The 24,033-nt window shown below is 41.3% G+C and overlaps 1 protein-coding gene across 1 annotated transcript in view; it reads right to left on the bottom strand.

Moving 5' to 3' along the window:
- SCEL (sciellin) overlaps positions 1–24,033 on the bottom strand; it is a 204,495-nt gene that overhangs the window by 89,798 nt on the left and 90,664 nt on the right. The window contains exons 3-6 of the mRNA XM_065902111.1: positions 13,181–13,242; positions 12,366–12,483; positions 6,677–6,736; positions 1,509–1,577 (exon numbers count right to left, since the gene is read on the bottom strand). Of these exons, the coding sequence (XP_065758183.1) occupies positions 1,509–1,577; positions 6,677–6,736; positions 12,366–12,483; positions 13,181–13,223 (290 nt within the window). The 5' untranslated portion in view covers positions 13,224–13,242. The remainder of the gene's footprint in view (positions 1–1,508; positions 1,578–6,676; positions 6,737–12,365; positions 12,484–13,180; positions 13,243–24,033) is intronic.

Raw genomic sequence — 24,033 nt, 5'->3', positions numbered from 1 at the left:
TTCTAATCTGCTGCTGCGGTTGAGAATGACTAACTGGCTTGACTGTGAGGGCTGGTCTAGTTCACTGATGATGTTCTAAGGCTCCATCTTGACTGGCCTGATATAAACATTCAGACACACAGCCTGTAAAGGCTTAGGTCTCCCACATATTTACCTTTCTTGAGATATAATTACCTCACTTGTAAATTCATACCTAGAAGTAGGGTTTCCTGCTTCAATTAACAGACCACTAGGACAGCCCTCAAAGCCAAGATGAACAGACAGAAGCACTGTGACTCCTCTCTCACTCGGAGCTGTGGAGATGAGATCCTGGGTATATACTTTCATGAACTGACTCTTGTCAAGGTTGTTAATTACAAGAGAAATGTTGCTATTAGGGAGATTGACTTAAAAGGCTATAAAGAGTGCAGAAGTGCATGCATTAACTGACATTGGCCTGGTCTGAATATGGAATCTATTAGATGCCATAAGTTTCGGTGTATGTGCTGCAAGGGCAGCCAGTTGCATGCTTGTTTCCAAAGATAGCACATCTTTACCTTACAGGGGTGTGGTTTCGACTATTGATGGCCTCGGACATTCACTATGCCTAGACTCCAAATGAAGATATTAACTTTGTTCTTTATCTATGCTTAATAAACACTCTGTACTCAGCTACTAACCTGTGTCTGACTCCACGTGACCCCATAGACTGTAGTCCACCAGGCTCATGTCCCTGGAATTCTCTAGGCAAGAATATTGGTGTGGGTTGCCATGCCCTCCTCTAGGTGATCTTCCCCATCCAGGCATTGCACCCAAGTCTCCTGCATCTCCTATACTGGCAGGCAGATTCTTTACCACTGAGCCGCTTAGGAAGCACCTCTACCAGATATAAAACTTAAATGTGACCTGTAGCATTTACACTTCAACCTGAATAGATATTCCTCGGTTTTCTATTTATGAGCCCTTCCTTTCCTTCCATCTAGGAGTGAGTCAACAACAGGCACAACACAACGACTCATGTACAGCCGTGTGGTGACTCCATGGCCGAAAGAACAGTTTTACTTTCTAGAGTAAAGAGCTAATGTCTTTATCCTAGGGTGAATCAAAACTACTGTGTTATTAAAATGTCTCTCCATAAGACAGTTAAAACAAAAACTGCTGTTTCTCTGCCTCTGGAATAGAAAAAGAGAAGTTAGAACAAGAATTGGTGACTCACACAAAAAAACTATATTCTCGTTTTAAAATTAAGCAGATAACATTCAGTGCCCGTCCCATCTATACTCAAACCAGTTCCTTCAGAATTTTTCCTATTGATGTACTATCAGCAAGATTTTAGGAAACTAGCATAGCAAGTCAAGATTTTGTGAGTTTTGAAGAAGATAATTCCATCTTTATAGCTCTCGTGTTCCTGGGGATAAAATATCATGGTTTGAAGCTCACTTTGGTAAACATTTAGCTGTCTCATGCCTTATAAGAAATGGGATTTAACGTATGTTATGCATTCCACTTGCTGGTTCAAAACACCTTACCTGTCCAAAGTGTCATCAGATCTGTACCGACTGATTGTGGCTTTTGGCTCTTCCCTCTCATTTGCTTTCCTGTAGCAAAAAATAATTATAGGAAGATCAAATAAATTATAAAAAATAGTTTACACAACTTTCACAGATTTGGTAAAATCTTGGCCTGTTGGAGTGGGAGATATATATGTTACCAAGAAAAGACATATTTGGAGTACCAAAATTATCCCAGGCTTTGACCTGAGTAGGATAAATTAGCAAACCCAATTCCCCATGCTAATAAAAGAATTCTTCTTTAGATCCAATTAATCTAATTACAATGTAACATATTCAAATCAAGGATAAGGATATGTGAAACAAGCAACACACATGCAAAAGAATTAATTACTCATAAGTACCGCTTTCAGGGTTGTTGTTGATTTTTTATATAATATGAACTCAATCCCTTCTCATCAGCTCGGTTGTGTTTACAGCTTCATCAGAGCCTTACGCCAGCACAACAGCTACATACCAATTCAGCACCGTGGACAGGGTTGAAAGAAGAGGCCTTGCTGGAAGAAAGAGGGAGCAAGAGAGAAGAAAAGAGAGAAACAGGAAACATAGGAAGAAAATGAACAGAGGAAAGTGGTAGAAGAGAGAAAGTATGGATGGGAAGAAGAGAAGAGAGGGGAGCCTGGGAGAAGCAGGGGGAGGAGAGACAGCAGCAGAGAGCTGAGACAGACGGATAATTTGAAAAAGAGGGAGCAGATAGAAGACAAAAAAATTAGAGAAGGAACCATGATCATCAAAGCACTGGAGATAGCTTGATCAGACTGATCAATCAGCAAGAAAAGCCTGTTCAATGTCTTAACCCTGTGATACAGGGAGAGTAAGCTCTTTGGAGAATTCTACCATGATTGACTGTATTTGCATTTCAAAGCATCATTTGAAGCTGACAGATCAAAGGTACTGAATCAGAAAATGTACCAAAACAGTATACTATTTAAGATGCAATTTTTAACTTGATGTAGTGTAGCTTTATTTAGCAAATATTTGCAGGTAAACCATATGCTGTACTGATGACAATATATTATCAGCAGTATATCATCAGCTGAGGAATGAGTTATGAATTAACTATAGACCCTGCACACACAGAGCTAGTGGGACAAGTAAGACCTGTACGTCCAAGTATAGAAAGCAGTCAGTATCAGAAAAGAGGTTCAGGTCAAGTACAAGGGAGTTTGAAGCTGAGAAAGCTTGTTTGGAGAGGTGGGGATCAGAGAAGGCTTCCTGGATGAGATACACATTGAGCTGGGACTTGGAGGATAAACAGACATGAATGAAGAGAGAGAGGGAATAGTGTTTGTTAAGGAAAGAATAATGTTTATAAAAAATGGCTAATGCAATCTCTCGTGCTTTTAAGGAAACTCAGAATGAGGTCATAGTGAGACTCATTAGCAGGTGTAATGCATGGGTGCAGATGGAACTGACCCCCATCCAGGAAATAGCCCCTCACAGATGCCATTGCTTTGTCTCATTAGCTGCTTTATTCTTCCAGGTACTTATCACCACAGGACATACAACACTGTGTTCATTTACATTCAATCTCTCCCTCCTCTGCCTTTAACCAGGAAGCTTCCCTGATAGCTCAGTCAGTAAAGAATCCGCATGCAATGCAGGAGACCCCAGTTCGATTCCTGGGTCAGGAAGATCCGCTGGAGAAGGGATAGGCTACCTAGCCCAGTATTCTTGGATTTCTCTGGTGGCTCAGCTTGTAAAGAATCTGCCTGCACTGCGGGAGACCTGGATTCGATCCCTGGGTTTGGAAGACCCCCTGGAGAAGGGAAAGACTACCCACTCCGATATTCTGGCCTGAAGAATTCCATGGACTGTACAGTCTATGGGGTCACAAAGACTTAGACACGACTGAGTGACTTTCACTTGAGTCACTTGGAGTTTTATGGAAGCAAGGGTTTTGTTTTGTTCCCAGACTGCAGAATATTGTCTGGCTCCAAAGGGCATCTCCACTGGTACTATTTGTTGTGCTTTCTGCCTCCTTTGACACGTGTTAATGATCTCACAGAGAAAGGACATAGTAAAATATCCTGTTGTTTGTGCGTCCTATGAAGCCTGTCTTCTAGCATGACGAGACTATTCTTTATTTTCCTTTATTTTCAGTCTCTGCTCACGTGGAACTCTTGGGCATGTTATCGCTTCTGCTGGAAGTGCCTCTTTCCCAGCCGCTCACTCACCAGCTACTCTTTCCTACTTGGAAACATCTTCCATCCTTCAAACAGCAACACCAATGAGCACTTCCTCAGGGAGGGCTCCCACTCTTTCAGCCAGAGTTACCCTCTGCTTCTTCCCATAGCATGGCCCAGACTTTTACAAGCACTTTCCATGGTAAATCTGAGTATTTGTGTCTATGGATCCATCTTTTTCCATGAAATAGGAGAGTGCCTTAAGATCACAGCTGGTGTCTGATGCATCTTTGTATTCCCAGCACCTGGCACAGTGTCAGCACACAGTAGGTGCTCCAAAGTGGTGTTGGGTGAACACCAAAGTGGACACAACCTCTGCAGAAGGATGGAAGTGTCACACAGACATCTGTTTGAGTAAATACAAGGAGAAAAATAACCTACACTACCTTTTATAAAGATGTCATTTGAGATACTAGGCAAGGAGTCTGGGGGAAATGTCTCAGGGTTATAGATTTTTAATAGTGAAGATAAAACAGTTCAATGTGCTGCTTTAGCCAGAATGCTGTCCATCTTGAAACATATTGAGAACACAAATCTTAGTTTTCCTGGTCATGCTTCACAACAAGTATGCTCTTTAATAGTTCCAGAGAACGGCAAATACAATGGAGGGTGTGTTTTCCACTAGTGCCTGGATTCAAGTTATCAGGTTCCCTTTGTTTGGTAAGAGAGGGCCAACAGAGAACAAGAACATAAGCTTCAAAATCATGAAGACTCAGGACAGGTCACAGGATAGTCAGCTAAATCACAGAACAGTCAAACAGAAGAACTAAGGCTGGGAACCCAAAAACCAATGGGATACTTCATGTAGAGGGGAGTAAACTCAGGACCCTTCAGTTCAGTTCAGTCGCTCAGTCGTGTACGACTGTTTGTGACCCCATGAATCACAGCACACCAGGCCTCCCTGCCCATCACCAACTCCCGGAGTTTACTCAAACTCATGTCCATTGAGTCGGTGATGCCATCCAGCCATCTCATCCTCTGTTGTCCCCTTCTCCTCCTGCCCCAATCCCTCCCAGCATCAGGGTCTTTTCCAATGAGTCAACTCTTCACATGAGGTGGCCAAAGTATTGGAGTTTCAGCTTCAGCATCAGTCCTTCCAATGAACATCCAGGATTGATCTCTTTTAGGATGGACTGGTTGGATCTCCTTGCAGTTCAAGGGACTCTCAAGAGTCTTCTCCAACACCACAGTAAAAAGCATCAATTTTTCGATGCTCAGCTTTCTTCACAGTCCAACTCTCACATCCATACATGACCACTGGAAAAACCATAGCCTTGACCAGATGGACCTTTGTTGGCAATTAGAACACGTCAAAATTCTGAACATTTTTTAAATGGTTTAAAAAATTCATGATAAAAATTCCAAAATAGACATATTCAAAGTGTCCACTTAACTTTTTTTAAATTACTTTTTATTTGAGTATAGTTACTTGGGGGCTCCCCAGGTGGTTCAGTAGTAAAGAATCCACCTGTCAATGTAGGTGACATGGGTTTGATCCCTGGGTTTGGAAGATCCCCTAGAGAATGAAATAGCAACTCACTCCAGTATTCTGGCCTGGAGAATTCCATGGACAGAAGAGCCTGGTGGATTACAGTCCATGGGGGGTCACAAAAGAGTTGTATACAACTCAGCAACTAAACAACAACTTACTTTACAATGTCTACTTATCTTTTTAAAGCCCCACCATAAAAAACAATCATAGTCCTTTACTAAGTATGCCTTGGTGGTAGACACTGGCTATTGAACCAGACAGAACTTTTGTCTGAGAAATAACTAGGTTCTTCTGCTGGGTGTGGTTGTTTGTATGTGTGTTAGTATCAGTGTGCTTTAGTAAGAATATTGTCTATTCATTTTATCAGTCTTAGATTATTTACATCATTGTGACTATGAGTTTTGCTTAAATTTTCCTACTAATTTACATTTGCCTGGCCACTGGCCACTGAGTATCATTTAGTGATTTTCCACATGCCTAGGAGTTTCTGAAAAGAAATGCTGTTTTCAGTCACTAAATCATGTCCAACTCTTTGAGACCCTATAGACTGCAACACACTGGGCTTCTCTGTCCTTCACTATCTCCTGGAGTTTGCTCAAACTTATGTCCATTGAGTCGGTGATGCCATCCAACCAACTCATTCTCTATTGCCTCCTTCTCTTCCTGCCCTCAGTCTTTCCCAGCATCAGGTATTTTTTCCATGAGTCAGTTCTTTGTATCAGGTGGCCAAAGTATTGGAGCTTCAGCTTCAGCATCAGTCCTTACAATGAATATTTAGGACTGATTTCCTTTAGGATTGACTGGTTTGGTATTCTTGCTGTCCAAGGGACTCTCAAGGGTCTTCTCCAGCACCACAATTCAAAAGCAACGATTCTTTGGCACTCAGCCTTCTTTATGACCAAGTCTCACATCCATACATCACTACTGGAAAAATCACAGCTTTGACTCTATGGACCCAGTTGGCAAAGTGATGTCTCTACTTTTTAATATGCTGTGTAGGTTTGTCATAGCTTTCCTTCCAAGTAGCAAGTGTCTTTTAATTTCATGCCTGCAGTCACCAACCACAGAAAAGAAACGTACTGTCCTATAAAGTAAGTGAACTCAGCTGTTATTTCTCTTTTAGGGTCCCTTTCTCTAAGGCTCGGAAATATCTTATCTCATCATGTTTCTGTGGGAGCTCTTGCTCTTTCCCGTCAGGAAGGCCACCTTGGTAAGGTGAGAAGTGGATTGATGATTCTACACCTCCAAGCTGTATTTTAGGAGCATAAAGCTGGAGAAGCACAGTTTGCTTTGTGAAAATTCCTGATGTTATCAGATTCTCCTTCATGTGCCCAGATTGTCAGGAAAGCTTGTGGCTAGGCACCAGTATTCAACCTTGAACAAGTCTACTCTCAGAAACAATTGTCTTTGTGTTTCTGCTAATGATGTAACTTGTCTGAAAGACCTACCTGTCCAAGGCATCGTGGGAATTATGTCTGTGGAGCACCGCCCTACCGTAATTTTCATCTCTGCAGAGAAAGAACAAAATGAAGTCACATGAAAAGTCCTCACAGTCTTTAGTAAGCATTAAATAAGGCAGACAGGAAAGAGCTCGCAATGCTTGGCAAAGTTAATTCATTTTACTTCAGGCGTAAGAATACAACTATGCATTTATTTTAACCAGTCACCACTTGAAAGAACACGGTGAAAAGAAACAAGTTTGGGAGTACAAACGACCATTATTCTGATTTATGCCATGAGATTTCCAGGTGATTCCACAACAGAATGAGTGTTTGCTCTTTGGTTTTTTGGTTTTGGTTTCTTTCATCAGAGTGTGGGAACGCTCAGCCAACTACTTTGTATATATTAGAAGCATGCTGTTAGAAAGTGTTCTAGTTTCATTCTTTCACAAGTGGTTGACCAGTTTTCCCAGCACCACTTGTTAAAGAGGTTGTCTTTTTTCCATTGTATATTCTTGCCTCCTTTGTCAAAGATAAGGTATCCGTAGGTACGTGGATTTATCTCTGGGCTTTCTATTCTGTTCCATTGATCTATATTTCTGTCTTTGTGCCAGTACCATACTGTCTTGATGACTGTGGCTTTGTAGTAGAGACTGAAGTCAGGCAGGTTGATTCCTCCAGTTCCATTCTTCTTTCTCAAGATTGTTTTGGCTCTTTGAGGTTTTTTGTATTTCCATACAAATTGTGAAATTATTTGTTCTAGTTCTGTGAAGAATACCGTTGGTAGCTTGATAGGGATTGCATTGAATCTATAGATTGCTTTGGGTAGTATACTCATTTTCACAATATTGATTTTTCCAATACATAACTCGGAATATTTCTCCATCTATTTGTGTCCTCTTTGATTTCTTTCATCAGTGTTTTATAGTTTTCTATGTATAGGTCTTTTGTTTCTTTAGGTAGATATACTCCTAAGTATTTTATTCTTTTTGTTGCAGTGGTGAATGGTACTGTTTCCTTAATTTCTCTTTCTGTTTTCTCTTTGTTAGTGTATAGGAATGCAAGGAATTTCTGTGTGTTAATTTTATATCCTGCAACTTTACTATATTCATTGATTAGCTCTAGTAATTTTCTGGTAGAGTCTAGGGTTTTCTATGTAGAGGATCATGTCATCTGCAAACAGTGAGAGTTTCACTTCTTCTTTTCCTATTTGGATTCCTTTTATTTCTTTTTCTGCTCTGATTGCTATGGCCAAAACTTCCAAAACTATGTTGAATAGTAGTGGTGAGAGTGGGCACCCTTCTCTTGTTCCTGATTTCAGGGGAAATGCTTTAAATTTTTAACCATTGAGGATAATGTTTGCTGTGGGTTTGTCATATACAGCTTTTATTATGTTGAAGTATGTTCCTTCTATTCCTGCTTTCTGGAGAGTTTTTATCATAAATGGATGTTGAATTTTGTCAAAGGCTTTTCCTGCATCTATTGAAATAATCATATGGTTTTTATCTTTCAATTTGTTATTGTGGTGTATTACATTGATTGATTTGCAGATATTAAAGAATTCTTGCATTCCTGGGATAAAGCCCACTTGGTCATGATGTATGATCTTTTTAACATTTCTCTAAAGAAGACATACAGATGGCTAACAAACACATGAAAAGATGCTCGACATCACTCATCATCAGAGAGATGCAAATCAAAACCTCAATGAGGTACCATTACATGCCAGTCAGGATGGCTGCTATTCAAAAGTCTACAAGCAATAAATGCTGGAGAGGGTGAGGAGAAAAGGGAACCCTCTTACACTGTTGGTGGGAATGCAAACTAGTACAGCCACTATGGAGAACAGTGTGGAGATTCCTTAAAAAACTGGAAATAGAACTGCCATATCCCACTCCTGGGCATACACACCAAGGAAACCTGATCTGAAAGAGACACGTGTATCCCAATGTTCATTGCAGCACTGTTTATAATAGCCAGGACATGGAAGCAACCTAGATGCCCATCAACAGATGAATGGATAAGAAAGCTGTGGTACATATACGCTATGGAATATTACTTAGCCATTAAAAAGAATTCATTTGAATCAGTTCTAATGAGATGGATGAAACTGGAGCCCATTATACGGAGTGAAGTAAGCCAGAAAGATAAACACCAATACAGTATACTAATGCATATATATGGAATTTAAAGAGATAGCAATGATAACCCTATATGCAAAACAGAAAAAGAGACACAGATGTACAGAACAGACTTTTGGACTCTATGGGGGAAGGTGAGGGTGGGATGTTCTGAGAGAACAGCATTGAAACAAGTATATTATTGAGGGTGAAACAGACCACCAGCCCAGGTTGGATGCATGAGACAAGTGCTCAGGGCTGGTGCACTGGGAAGACCCAGAGGGATGGGATGGAGAGGGAGGTGGGAGGAGGGATCAGGATGGGGAACACATGTAAATCCATGGCTGATTCATGTCAATGTATGGCAAAAACCACTACAATATTGTAAAGTTATTAGCCTCCAAATAATAAAATTAAATGGGAAAAAAAAAGAAGCATGCTTTTCTGCAGGAAGGCAAATGTTTTTTCAAACATCTTTTAAATTTAATTAAGTCTGTTATGTCTGAAATTTTTCCACTTGATGACTTTGATAGTTTTTCTTGACAAAGTGTAGGAAAATACATACCAGTATTTGTGGTTAAGAAGGTTGATTGTTCACAGATTTAGCCTATTTTTGAACCATGAGATTGTATAGTGTGTTCTGCTTGGTCCTTAAAATACCCTATAAATTAGGCAAGGGAGACACTCATCCAGTTCACAGATGAGAAAATTGCTCAGGGAGTCTGTGGCTTTCCTAAAGCTAAAAGATTAGCAAGTGACAAGGGTGGGTTTAGGACCCAGATCTCTATATTTCAAACTTTTGCTTTTCCTACTGGTCAATCATGCAATAGGCCTTCATCCATAAAATCCTAAAGTTATATTTTTCTTACTTTGTACAGTGGACCTGAAAGTACAGGCAATGTTGTGTGTGTATGTGCTAGGTTGCTTCAGTTATGCCTGACTCTTTGCAACCCCGTGGACTACAGCCTGCCAGGTTCCTCTGTCCATGGGATTCTCCAGGCAAGAATACCGGAATGGGTTGCCATGCCCTCATCCAGGGAACCTCCCAAACCCAGGGATTGAACCTGCATCTCTTATGTTTCCCGCATTGGCAGGCAGGTTCTTTACCACTAGCGCCACCTGGGAAGCCCACAGGCAATGTTAGGAAATGTCAAAACATGTAGTAAAAACTTTGGCCTTGAGCCAAGGCAGAGAGTAAGCATCTGAACCTTTTAATGTGAACCCAACCAAACCTGAAATATCACATTTCTCCTGGTTCTGCTCCACTAATGTTACTCAACACTCTGGAACCACTGACAATTAAGCTATAAAAGAACTGTAGTAGATAATTAAAAAGAAAGATGAACAGTGAAACTGAAACAATTCTAGTGAATATACACCCTCAGAGATCCCAAGAGAACCCTCCAGATTCCCGGTATCCCCTCCCTACACTTGGGGGAGAACAGCAGACAACTGATGCACTTTTTGCCTGAAGAAAAATCCTAGCAAGGAGCCCAGCACCGGGCCAGCGAGTGTGGGGGAAGTACCAGAGCCAATTTCCCCTTTACTGAGAAGCTGTCACACCGTCCAAGCTTCCCTAGGCCTTTTTAAGGAAGTGTGTCTGACATAAAACCATCGCTCCTACCGACTGTAAATTGTCTTAGACATCTCTATCTCCCCACATCTGTGCAAATACTAGCAGCGCCAAATTCACCTTTGATATCCCTCTGTCACTTTGGAAAAATAGAAATGTCATAATAGGTTTCAAGAGAAGCAGTAAATGTTGCTTTATAGAAGGAAATGATTGTCATCCCAGAGTGTTAACTCCAAAACTTAGCGTGTGGAACGGATTGTTGTCTAAGAGTGCTATCTCCGAAACTTAGTGTATCTCCAAATACCCCTATAGTTCCTTAAAATAATAGAATTTAATAGACATTTTTGTTCACCAATTACAACCATGCATGGACAGTTTAGTAGAAAACTTGGAGTAAGTATCCTGTAATGCAGGGCTTCCCAACTTCAGTGCTCATGATATTATGGGTTTGATCATTTTTTGTTGTGAGGAGTAAGTATCTTGTGCATTGTATTAATAGGTTTTTTAGTGGCATTCCTAGTCTCTACTGACTAGATGTCAGGAGTACCATGTCCCCAGTTTTGACATCTATAAATGTCTCCTGACCTTGCCAAACATCCCCTGGGAGCAAAATTGTCCCTGACTGAGATCCACTGGTGTAACGGAAAGACAATGGGTCATATTACTCTCAGCTCTACCACTTAATAGCTGTGTGCTCTTGGACAAGTTACCTAACTTCTCTGAGCCTCAGACTCCTCTCTGCAAAATGAGAATGTAATACCTACCTTGTAGGAAAGTTGTGAGATTTAGTGATGCTTTATATGTAAAGTACCTAGCATCTAACTTGACATGTAAGAGGGAATCAAAGAACATATGCATATGCATGTATATGCATATATATACATATACATACATATATATATACACACACATATGTGTATATATATATATGGGCTTCCCTGGTAGCTCAACTGTTAAAGAATCTGTCTGCAGTGCAGGAGACTCCGGTTCAATCCTGGGTCAGGAAGCTCCCCTGGAGAAGAGATAGGCTACCCACTCCAGTATTATTGGGCTTCCCTGGTGACTCAGATGGTAAAGAATCTGCCTGCAATGTGAGAGACCTGGGTTTGATCCCTGAGTTGGGAAGATCCCTTGGAGGAGGGCATAGCAACCCACTCCAGTATTCTTGCCTGGAGAGTCCCCATGGACAGAGGAGCCTGGCGGGTTACAGACCATGGAGTGGAAGAATCGAACACAACTGAGTGACTAAGGACACACACATGTATGTGCATGTGTGTGTGTGTGTGTGTGTGTGTGTATATATATAATATAAACAATTTATAATAAATATATCTGGGTTGGACAAATATCTATTATAAATCTGCGCTGGCAGTGAGGCAATATGTTTAGGGACATGGTCTTCAAACCTTTAAACATATAGCTAATAGACATAATGCTTAAAACAGACAATACTTTCTTGGTGGTAAATGTCTTCACTCACGAAGTGACAGTGCATTTAGTACCTTCCTGGACCTAGAGGTATACAGCCAGTGGGAACTAAAACGAGCCAATAATTTATCTATTTCACTTGCTCTTAAGGAAATTTCAGATAAATTATTATTAAATTTGTAAATTTAGAATCATACTTCTGTTTGTTTCAACTGACATGATCAATATATACCAGGAATATCCCCACCATAGACTAAACATTACCTTTTTGGAAACTGGAATGTCTTTTTTTTTCCCTGAGATTATCAATGTCTATGCTACTCATAACAATGAAATTCTGCTTTCTCTCACTCACAACTCATGTTCTTCTAGGTATGTGGATATTTAAGATGGTAGAGATATTGTTAAAAATCTGATATAACCAATGTATGCTAACTAAATCTTACCAAAAATGAGGCCAAGCAACAAAGTGCTTTAGAAAAAAAAAAAAAAGCATCCACTTTCAGTTGACCATTAGTTTCCCAAATGGAGAATAGCTCTTCCTTCTCCCCTCCCCTCCCTCCCCATGCCCTCTTACCTTTCTTCTTCAGGACGTTTCTTTATCCAGCTATTATCCTGTAAGAAAGTCCTTCTTTTGTTGATCTCTTGGAAACCCTGTTGCCTCAGTGTGGTCCCCTGCATGGTAGTCCTCATATCTAACAACAGAAAAATGAAACCTCAAGAGATACAGTGCCATGGAATTGAGTGTGTGTTTGCTAACTTGGAAATCTTGAGAGGTGCATCTGATGGTCCAGCCTCCATCTTCTAGGCTGGAACCTCCCATACTGTTTCAAAGTAGGATGCACTGGCAAGAAAGAACAAATCCCACACCTATCATCAAAGATAACATAACATATAAGACTGCTCAGGTGCCAACTGAAACTACCTGTGCACGTTATGAAGCCCTGCCCTGCAGCTGGGAATGTAGAACCACAGGCCTCAGCTAAATCAATACTGGGTTTAGTGGGTGGGCCATTTTGCTCAGAAAGAAATATGCCTTCGAAGGGCACACAAGACTGTTTTGGAAGTACTTATTACTTATTATTGATTATAAATAATACTCAATAAGTCCTGGTGCTTCTGATTATAAATAACGTGATTCTTTGATCTTATGGGAGTCAGAAATACAGAAGGTCACTTATACTTGATTTTTAAAAGAAATCTTTGAGTTGCAATTAGATGAGTTAAGTCTACAGCGCTCTGACTTTTATTTTAAGCCTAACTTTGGCCATGTTGATTAAATTAGACTGCTGCTTCTAAGCATTTCATAGCTACATGAAAAAATTAGGAACTATGGATTGTTTTCCCCAGATGTTTAAGTTTTCTGAGTAAGGGAAACACCATCTACATTACCATTTCCTGTGGGAGATGTTTTTCTCAAGGTGAAATTGGACATGCTGCCTTCCAGTTAGGACCTAAAAGAAAAATGGGGATGGGGAAAAAACACGACAATGACTTAACAAAGAATAAACAAGGGGCTCATTCATTGCTAGTGAGACACATTCTTCAATGACACGGACAGTCCCATAACCTGGTATAACAAATACATGATATAAACTGTCTCCTGAGAACATGAGAGTTCGTCTATTCCAATGTATTTATTTTACAGATGAAGATACTGAAATCAGGAGTATTTAGTGCCCCCTAGGTTACAGGACAAGCAATTGACTGAATCAGCCCATCAGTTAATTCATTTATTCAATGACTAAATATGCATTGAGAGCCTGGCACTGAACCAGGAGGTGGAGACAAGAAAGATAATATGACAAGTGTTTGTTCTGGGGCCCTACAGGTATTGCGAGTCCCAGGTGTGGCCTTTCTGCTTAACAGAGAAGTCAGCCCTGAATTTCCACAAATGTGGGGCTCTCAGTTTTTAAACTGGAAAAGTCCTGGGCCAATAGTGATGACTTGGTCACCCTCAGTGGGGCGTTGGGTTTTTGCAGAGTCCATCCCACCAGACGGTGTACGGAATGTGGGAGTGGTCCTCCATCTTGAGTCAGAAGCAAGTCCTAGGCCCAGCTTCATAACATCAAAGTTCTGAACTACTTAATCTCCCTGTAAAATGGGCTAAAGAAACCTGCTACCTACCTTATAAGGTTGTGATGATCATCTGAACAAGGTACACAAAAATCACCTTGTCAAACTATAAATGAGTTGAGACTTACAGTTGCATCATCAGACAGCAGTTTACAGGTTTAATGTGGGGGTTATAAAGCCCCTATCCCCCACCCTCTGGTTCCAATATATCTCCTACAATAACTGGCTATAGGACTTGAAGAGGTAAAGATACATTTTCTGGATCAAGGCATTGTTTGCCTGGTGTCTTCATTTAGAATATCAGTGCCCCAAGAGTGGGTGAGAATTGGAAGCTGCTGGTGACTTTACCAGCCTAGTGTTTGGCACTATGGGCTCACAGCTTCATCTCTTCTGGGAAATTGCCCTTGGCTCCTGGGGCTGCCAGTTATACACCCTCATCCACTACACCAGCAGCCAGCAACTGACTACCCTGGAAGGCAGAGCCACTTCTGCAGGCGACTGGAGCTTCAGCCCTCACTATGGCAGACATGAGGCCAGCAGGGGGTGCATCATTGCCCAGCTCATTCCCCTGCCTCCCCAACCCTCCCCCCTCTTCGCTTTCTCCTTCTCTTGGGCACATACCCTTCATAAATCACAGGCACCCAAGGGCCTCTCAGGCACTGCTTCAAGGGGACCCAACCTCAGACTAACAACCAGGATAAGACTGGCAGCTATTCACTCCGCAGAGAGTCTGAAGTTCTCAGTGAAATCAGAAAGTGAAAGGGAAAGGGAAGTCACGTCCGACTCTTGGCAACCCCACAGACTGCAGCCCACCAGGCTACTCGGTCCATGGGATTTTCCAGGCAAGAATACTGGAGTGGGTTGCCATTTCCTTCTCCAGGGGATCTTCCCGACCCAGGGATCAAACTGGGGTCTCCCGCATTGTAGGCAGACGCTTTACCGTCTGACCTACCAGTTGTTGCTAACTCCTGTCCGACTCTTTTGTGACCCCATGGACTGTGGCCTGCCAGGTTCCTCTGTCCGTGGGATTCTCCAAGCAAGAATACTGAGTGGATTGCTATTTCCTTTGCCAGGGGTTTTTCCCAACCCAGGGGGCAACTCGTGTCTCCTGTTTGGCAGATGGATTCTTTACCACCTCGCCATCAGGGAATTAGAAAGACCTGCATCTAATGTGTGCTATTTACTGTGTCACTTTGGGGATGATATTTATAGTTCAGCTCCCTTATGTGTAAAATGAGATGAACTGTGGTCGTTTTGAGGGTCAGATTTGATGACATGTCTGTCAAGATGATGACACAGGCTTCTATCACCTCGGAAAGCGTAAAGTAAAGACATAGAGGAGGTGTGGTTGGGTGTGGGGAGGAGATGAACACCCTGGGTCACTGGGTGCTGGACACGCAAGGGGTGTAGAGCAGACCCTGTCTCATGTATGTGGAGGCCCCTCAAATTTGGAAGAAAGGGAAGGAAAAAGGGCCTGGCAAACTTCAGTTTCAACCGCTTGTTCACTTCACCTCAGTCTGGCCTCACTTCTCTGGGCTCTTGGCTAACCAATTTTCTGTTTCTAAATGGGCTCTGATAAACCTTTTCCTGAGCCAGTAAAGACCTGAAGGGCTCGTAGCCAACTGAACTGGGATTCTGACGTGGGCAGAATGCTGAATGTACAGCTGGTGACGTATTTGCAGAGATTGCAAACTCAACCATGAAACACAGGCCAGGGTCAACAGAGAAAAGGCATTTGGCAATTAACTGCTTATTTGTCTCTCACAAAAGACCGAGTGTCCTGTAAGTCAGACCCAAGACTGTGTCTTCTCATTTCCAGCCTGTGGGACAGAGTGGATGCTCCCTCGATGCTTACTATGCACTGAGTTAGGTCCTTTTCAACATTTCTAACACCCCAGTGTCTCAGGATGTGTCTGTATTTGGAGGCAGGGCTTTTAAGGAAGTGATTACATTAAAATGAGGCCATTAGGGTGAGGCCTAATCCAACCTCTCCTTTGACCTTATAAAAAGAGGAATTTGGACACACAAAGACATCTTTTCTCTGTGTCTGCACAGAGAAAAGGGTGTGAGAGGATGCAGACAGAAAGGTGGCTATCCTGAAACTGAGAAGGGAGGCCTTAGGAGAAACCCAAACTAAGGACACCTTGATCTTAGACTTCTAACCTCCAGAACTATGAGACAACAAATTTCTTTCTTTCTTAAAAACTTAAAAAAAAAAAACTTTTGGCCCCACCACATGGCCTGTGGGATCCCAGTTCTCCAACCAGGGATGGAGCCCCACCCGCTGCACTGGCAGCTCAGAGCCTTAACCTTAGGACTTCCAAGGAAATCCCCCAGATAACAAATTTCTCTTACCAGCCTGTGGTACTTTGTTTTGGCAGCCCCAGCAAACTACTAGAGTCCTTACAGGGAAAGTAGTTTAAACATTTCTAAAATAGCTAAGTTATTCAAAGAGCTTCGTGCCACCGTATCTCTGACCTTCATTTTTTTAATGGCCCCACTGCACAGGGCAGTTGTCCATAGCCATAGTATCTGCTCTTGACAGGGTACCTCACAGGCATCATAAACTCTCCCTCACATAAACTCTGCACCACAGCTATTACCTCCATCTCCCAGATAAGACGCCTGAAGCTCAGGGAGAAGATGTAACCTGCCAAAGTGGAAACAAGCAGAATCTGGTTCTAAACTGAAGCCAACTCGTTCCTCGGCAACCAGCAATAATGCTTGGGATGAGTCACTGCAAGACAGGACAGGTACCTGGCCTCACATTGAGAGAGGGCAGGCACACAGCAGGGCCTGCCTGACTCTTGACATCTCTGGAGTCGCATGATCTCTGCCCCCAGTGCCTGGCAGGAGGGGAACCAGAACAGCTTCTCAAGGAATCACTGCAGCAAAGAAACGCGCAGAGCAGCCTCATCTGTGTATTCCCTGAAACCTCCTAGCTTACAAACCTGCGTCCGTACAAAATGTGCACACAAATGGTCATGGCAGCATTATTCCAAATAGCCAAAAAGTGAAAATAACCCAGATGTCCATCAATGGATGAATGGGTACACGGCATGTGGTACACCCATAGAGTGGAATATCAGTTGGCAACTAAAAGAAATGAAATGTTGATATGCATTACAATGTGGATTAAACTTGAAACATGGTAAGCAAAAGAAGCCAGACTTAAAGGTGACATATGTAGGGTTCTAGCTGGATGTTGTTTCTTTAGATTTTCCTTGGTATCTTCCCCATATTCCACCTCAATTTCCTCCCAAGCCAGGCTTCTGTTGTCCCTTTAGGCTCTGCTGGGTAAGAAAGAGGAGAGTTCTGGCAATAATAATTCTGTAGATGATGTTGCAGTAATATATAAATTATCTCATTTCATTTCCATAGCCATGTTCTACGAGTAATATAATCCCAACTTAGCAGAGACATGGCTTGAGCAGTGGCTGAGAGGCAAAGCTGGGACTCCACCTGAGGTTTTCCAGCTCAAGGTTCATCATCTTTTCCTCTCTGCCAGGGGCTTCCTGCAGTTGCAGAGAGAACAGCACCTCCTATTTACCTTATATTTACTCTTTCCCAGTGGCTCAGCAGATAAGAATCTGCCTGCAGTGCAAGAGATATACGAGACCTATGTTCAATCACTGGGTTAGGAAGATCCCCTGGAGAAGGAAATTGCAAGCCACTCCAGTATTCTTGCCTGGGAAATCCCATGGAAAGAGGAATGTGGTAATATGTAGCAACTCCATATATTTGAGCTTCCCTGGTGGCTCAGATGGTAAAGAATCTGCCTGTAATGCAGAAGACCTGGGTTCAAACCCAGGTCAGGAAGATCCCCTGAAGAAGGGAATGGCAACCCACTCCAGTATTCTTGCCTGGAGAAGCCCATGGACAGAGGAATCTGGAGGGCTACAGTCCATGTGGTCACAAAGAGTCGGATATGACTGAGGGATTAACACACACATACACACCTTATATTCAAGGCTGGCTCTCATCAGATCCTGCTAAAGCATCTGATATTTTCACGCTTTGGTAGCCAGGCATTCTCCAGAAGGAGTCATAAGCTCCTACATCCAGACAAGATCAGGGCCCTTACTGCTCTCTCCTTGCCAATGATTAGCCTCTGGTATCCCATAAACACCTCTCTGGCTCCATCCCCAGAGTCTCTGGGATACTTTCTAGGAATAGCTTCCAATGACCTCACTTGCTTTCTCTGGGACACCCCAGTTTCAACTTGTTCCCTCTTTCATGAAAGTTCCTGGGAAGAATTAGGCCTTTTGCACTTCGCCCTTTCCATCTCTGAAACTGCCAGACTGAAGGTAAGAGTGGCCATTTTTGGACCATGAACTAACCTCAGGACTGAAGTCACATACTAACAATGGCAGAACAGGAAGTTAGAAGGGGCAGGGCTCCTTACAGAGTTGCCAGACAACCCTAGATGATCTAATTCTTAACTTTGAGCAAGAGAAAAGTAAACCTCCTTGTTTTTCATGAGATTACTCTTTCATATTTTTGTTACTAAAGCTTATTGTTCTTCTTGCCTGTTACAAGGTCATTGTGTAGGTCTGAAACAGAAGGTCTAAAAGCCCATGGTGGTCTTCAAAACATGAGATACTAGTGACTCTTTCATTAGTAAAACACTATTTCTTGCAACACGTCCGTGTGTTTGATGCCCCTAGCAAGAAGGATCTCGTGTTTAGCTCCTATGTTGCTTCAGATTGTGCCACATGCTTAGTGCACATCAGCTTATCCAATCCTCCCAGGTCAGTATCATTACCTCTAATTATAGGAACTCAAGAGAGGCTAAATAACCCAGCCAAGGTCACAGAGGAAGTGACAGCCAGGAATTGCAATTAGGTCTATATGACTGCAACGCCAGGGTCTTCCCAGTGCACGATACTACATGTTGCACAAAGTATCATGTGATGCAGTCAACCCCAGATATGCAGGAAGTGGCCACAAGTTCCAAAAGATGGGAGATGGGAGATAATGGGAGAGGAGCTGGGAGGAGCAGCAGGAGTAAATAGCTGCTCCTTCACCCCTGGGCAGCTCAACCTCGAGCCTCTCCCCTCCCGTGACCACAGTGATGCCATGAGTGGCCTGGCAGTATTCCTCACCCGACTCCTTCTCTGAATCTCTCTCCCTACTCAGTGGCTTGATAATGTTTTATACTCTTTTCTAGCTGCTTGCTGTCCATTGACTCCTTTTAAACCCCCAAATGCTTAAGTTGAAAACTCTGATGTGAAATGAGACAGGAAAATATATTCTATTTTTAAGTGATAATAGTTTAATAAGTATGCAGGAGCTTTTTTTTAAGTGAAAAATGACTAATACTGTGGGAGAAATTTTTTTTTCATCAAATCTACATGTTTCACTCACAACTGCACAAACTTCCTCAGGGTTATCTGCCCTTTTATTTTTCCTTAGGACCCATTGGCCACAGCACCCTAATTATCTCCTTATGTCAGCCCATTTGGTGGCCCTAGAACCATTTCTAGGAGCTCCAGTCTAAAACCTTTAAGGTGCAAGCTCCTCTCTCATCAACCTCTAATTCCACAGAAATTTTACTGCAATGGAACACTTTGCATCTTGACCAGAATATACATTTTTTACATATGGAAATTTTCTATACTGCTATTAATGGATCAACAATATAGGTCCCTGTGAATAATGCTTTTGTTAAACAAATACCTGTTTGTAGAATGGATTGGAGATTAAAAACCTTTCAAATTGGTAATATCAAGAAATACATGAAGCAAAACCTCATTTTTATATTATTTTTAAAAGAAATTATTTATTTCAGCAGCTGAGGTTATGCTGCATTTCATATTTACTTAACACCCAGATAATCACACTTCAATAGTCTCAGTTCAGCCAATTAGATTTATTTCTAAGTGCTGTCCTTGGCTTCCTTCCAATCAAGTTTTAAACTTCTCATGAGAAAGATGCAACTGTCATCTTGGCTTCTCAAAATTCCGTTACTGGCACATATGCCAAAAACTATATTTTAAATGTGCAATATTGTGGGCAAAGATGTGTAAAAAGATGTGTCTCTATTATGCCGGGAACTACAGAAACTATTCCCTTTTAAATCACCAAATGCTTAAGTTGAAAATTCTGATGTGAAATCATGTTGTCAAAAGTCAATAGGGAGGGAATTCCCTGTCTGTCCAGTGGTTAGGACTTCACACTTCCACTGCAGGGACCTGGGTTTGATCCCTGGTTGGGGAAGCCACGTGGCATGGCCAAAAAAAGTCAATATGGTAGAAGGAAAAAAAAAATCTTTTCAACTTTTGGCCTCTCTTTCATTTCCTCTTAATGACCAAACACCAGAAAGTGCTAGTTTGTACCCAATTCTACAGCTTCTGCCCAAAGGCATGTGTATTTAGATTTTAGAAAAAATTGGTCTTCTTAAATTCTGAATTACAAAGCCAGTCAAGTTTTCCATGGTTTTCTTTGGATGCATTTGAAACTATCAAACATCCCCTATTTCTTCAAGTTGTCCCTTTTCAGATCCTCTTCATCTCCCTCTGGTCCTTCTCAATTTCTATCTTGATTAATAGCACTTCCTTGAGAGATTTAGGTCACCAGGTGATTCCCTGCCCCCAGAGCCAGGCAGCCCCAGCTCCTCCTAGCCCAACTCTAAGACTCCCCTGGGCCTCCTCCCAGCTAAGCTGCACTCCTCTCCATCTTTTGGGTCCTCCTGACAAAAAGACTTTGTGGGTCTCTCTCTTCCCTCCCAAGGACAAAATGCCTCTCGACATACCTAATAAGCGCTAAGGGTTACCACTCCCTGCTAACTCTCCCTAAGAAAGATTGTGTGAGCAAAGCAACTGGAATGAGGTGGTGCAGAGATGAAAGAGACTTAGGAAGAACAAGACAGAAAAGAAAAGAAAAAAAAATGCAGATCAGAAAATAGGATGACAAACTAGAAGAAGAAAGAAGAAAAGAGAAAAAAGCCAACAAAAAGAATTCACCACTGATACTTGGTCATGTGATAGTGTTAGCCCTCTTCAGCTTAGATTGTATATGTATTATGCCTAGGGCTTCCCCGGTGACCCAGCAGTCAAGAGTCCGCCTGCATTGCAGGAGCTGCAGGAGACATGGGTTCGGTCTCTGGGTCGGGGAAGGTCCCCTGGAACAGGGTGTGGCAACCCACTCCAGTATTCTTGCATGGAGACTGCCATGGACAGAGGAGCCTGTTGGGTTACAGTCCATAGAGTCACAAAGAGTCAGACACGACTGAAGCGGCTTAGCACGCACCCATGCATGTATTATGCTTAGACCCACATAATGCCTTAAGGCTGATACTGTGATTATCCTCCTTCTCCACCTAAGGAAACTTTATAACAAATGATTTCAATGAAGTCAGAGTCTTTTTGCAGAAGGCAGTGCAGGAGTTGGAAATCTGGAGAGGGGGTGATATTAGTTCTTTCTGTTTTATAGCTGAGTAATGTCCTCTAATAAAAAAAGAAAACAAGGAAAGTAGGAAAAGAAATTCACTCTTTTTGGAAGGAGGTTTTTAGGATGAGTAATTTGCCTCAAGTAACATAGCCAGTGCACAATTGGGATTCCAACCCAAATGGACCTGACATCAGAGTTCCTGTCCCAGAAGCTCTGGAAATAAAAAGGTGTGAACAGGTAGAAAGTTACCAGGTTAAAAGAAAGGGTGAGGAGAATGACATTTCCTTTGCAATAGAAATCTGTGATGGACCTCCACCAAGAGAGAGACTTGGAGCAGACTTTCTCTGATCTTTTTAACAAAGTATCATGAGAACAGCACAGAGTGATAGTTGGATGCTCCAGAGTCTCTCCAGAGTTAATTTACTGAGCTTCTAATATACTTAGGTAAATTGATATCTTTATGGAAAAGACCAAATGTGAATAGTTGCCTAGGAAAATTACTAAAGTGATGGGGAAAAAACAAAAGCAAATATAGACTATGGAAATAAACACAGCAAAAATGTTTGGAATGACATATGTAGCTTGGTGGTACTCATTTTTGTGTATGAAAAAGCCTTCATGGTTCAATAATACCTACTAGTACTTGCTTCCCAGAAATCACTGATAATAGGGAAAAACGCCTAGAAACTGAAAAAAGCACAAACGCTATTAAACTATTTTCAACAGAAGAATAAGAGAGACTCTATAATTACAAACCAATAAACAACAGCATTATCTTCTGTGAGATAGATACAACAAACCATCAAACAACTAATTATCACCTAAAAGAACATGAAATATTATGTAAGGATAAAACAAACAGGGCTTCACGAAGTGTAAACATTAATAAGTGCATTTAAATTAATGGACTATGTTTAGCCTTTACACGCACTGTAGAAGGAAATCCAATAATTACAAGGCTGGGAAAGACTTGCTTAGCCTGCTGTGATGGTTAGAAATTTGCTATTTCTTTAGTTACACAGCTTCCCAGTCTACACTTACCATTAGAAAACTTGCTTACTAAGGGTGAAACAGTTCAGAATGTAGCACAAAGGAAATCTTGGAGCCTGCCAGTTATCTATATGCTACGAATTTGGAGTCTGAAAACCATCGACCAAGGGCTTTTCTGGTGACTCACTGGTAAAGAATCTGCCTGCCAATGCAGGAGACACAAGAGACTCGGGTTCAATCCCTGGGTCAAGAAGATCCCCTGGAGAAGGAAATGGCAACCCACTCCAGTATTCTTGCCTAGGAAATTCCACGGACAGAGGAACCTGGAGGACTACAGTCCATTAGTTCACAAAGAGTTGGACACGACTGAGCAACTAAACAACAAACCATCAACCATAAAATGTTTTTATTGCTTGTTCTTGCCTTTAGTGTGAGCCCCCAGCTGCCCTTGCTTCCACCACCAATCTAGTAAGTTGTAGCATGCAGAGTCCTCGTCTCTGTGACAGTGATTAAATTCATATCATGACACTGGTCTAATGTTTATTATTAATAGTAAAAATGCTATCTAATAAAAATTATCTATTGTCTGAGCTCCTCAAGCACTATTTTCAGTTCTAACTGAAAACATTTGTTAAAAGAGTAAAAAACCCCCAAATTTAGACCATGCACTATGAACCAAAACACTGTTACCCTAAGTTCTTTATTTTAATCTTATTTCATATTCCGCCACATGGTCACTCTTCATCTCAATTTTACACAGTAAAATCTTTCTCATTATATTTGCAATATATGTTCAACAGAAAATGCGGAAAATAAAAGGAAGCACAAAGAAGGAAAAAGTCAGATGCCTTTCATCAACCTTTGTTCTTTTCCTCCAGGGTTGTTTTATTATTATTATTATCATTTTGCATATTATAGCCTATTGATGCACATTTTCAATACCATTTAAAAATATTTGATTAACTAATTTTTCTGCAACTACAAAATATTTCATGGGCCTATCAGTATAACATAACTCCTGTTTTTTTCCAACAAAACCATACAAATCTTTCGACCACATCCCTTGTTATTCTTTTGTTTTGTTTTGTTTTTCCATTTATTTGTATTAGTTGGAGGCTAATTACTTTACAATATTGTAGTGGTTTTTGCCATACATTGACATGAATCAGCCATGGATTTACGTGTGTTCCCCATCTTATAGATCTTTAGAAGTAAAATTATTTGCCAAGGGGTGTAACTTCTAAAATGTACTTGGTATCTATTGACAAATATCTTCCCATAAACTTTATATCAGTTTACAGTCCACCCTCAGCACATGAATGTTCACATATTGGCCAGGATTTAGAATTGTCATTTATTAGTCTCTTTAATGATTTAATAGGTGAAACTGGAATCATTTTGGCTCAAATGCATATTTTTATAATTTCATTGGTTATTTTCTTATTTTGTGAATTATCCATTGATTAATATTACAGATTTCTTATTGCTTTCTTATTGCTGACATTTATATGTCAGAAATATTTATTTTTACTTTTCCAGTATTCATTTGCCTTCTAATTCTGAGTTTTTATTAGCAGCTTCTAATTTTTTAATTCTCTATCTTTCCCCTTATGAATTCTTTCACTCCTTAAAACCCCTGTAGGCCATCAATAAAACTTTTTTTCTGACCTCAAAATCCAAGCGATCACCAAATACTGTAACTCTTCTCCTACAACACTCTTGATTGTCTTTCTTTCTATATTCAAGCTACCAATTCAAGCTGGCATGATCTGCTTACTGTTTTAACA

This window comes from Muntiacus reevesi, chromosome 11, assembly GCF_963930625.1.
Source record: "Muntiacus reevesi chromosome 11, mMunRee1.1, whole genome shotgun sequence".
Classification (NCBI taxonomy): domain Eukaryota; kingdom Metazoa; phylum Chordata; class Mammalia; order Artiodactyla; family Cervidae; genus Muntiacus; species Muntiacus reevesi.
This window is presented reverse-complemented; position numbering and strand designations above follow the sequence as displayed.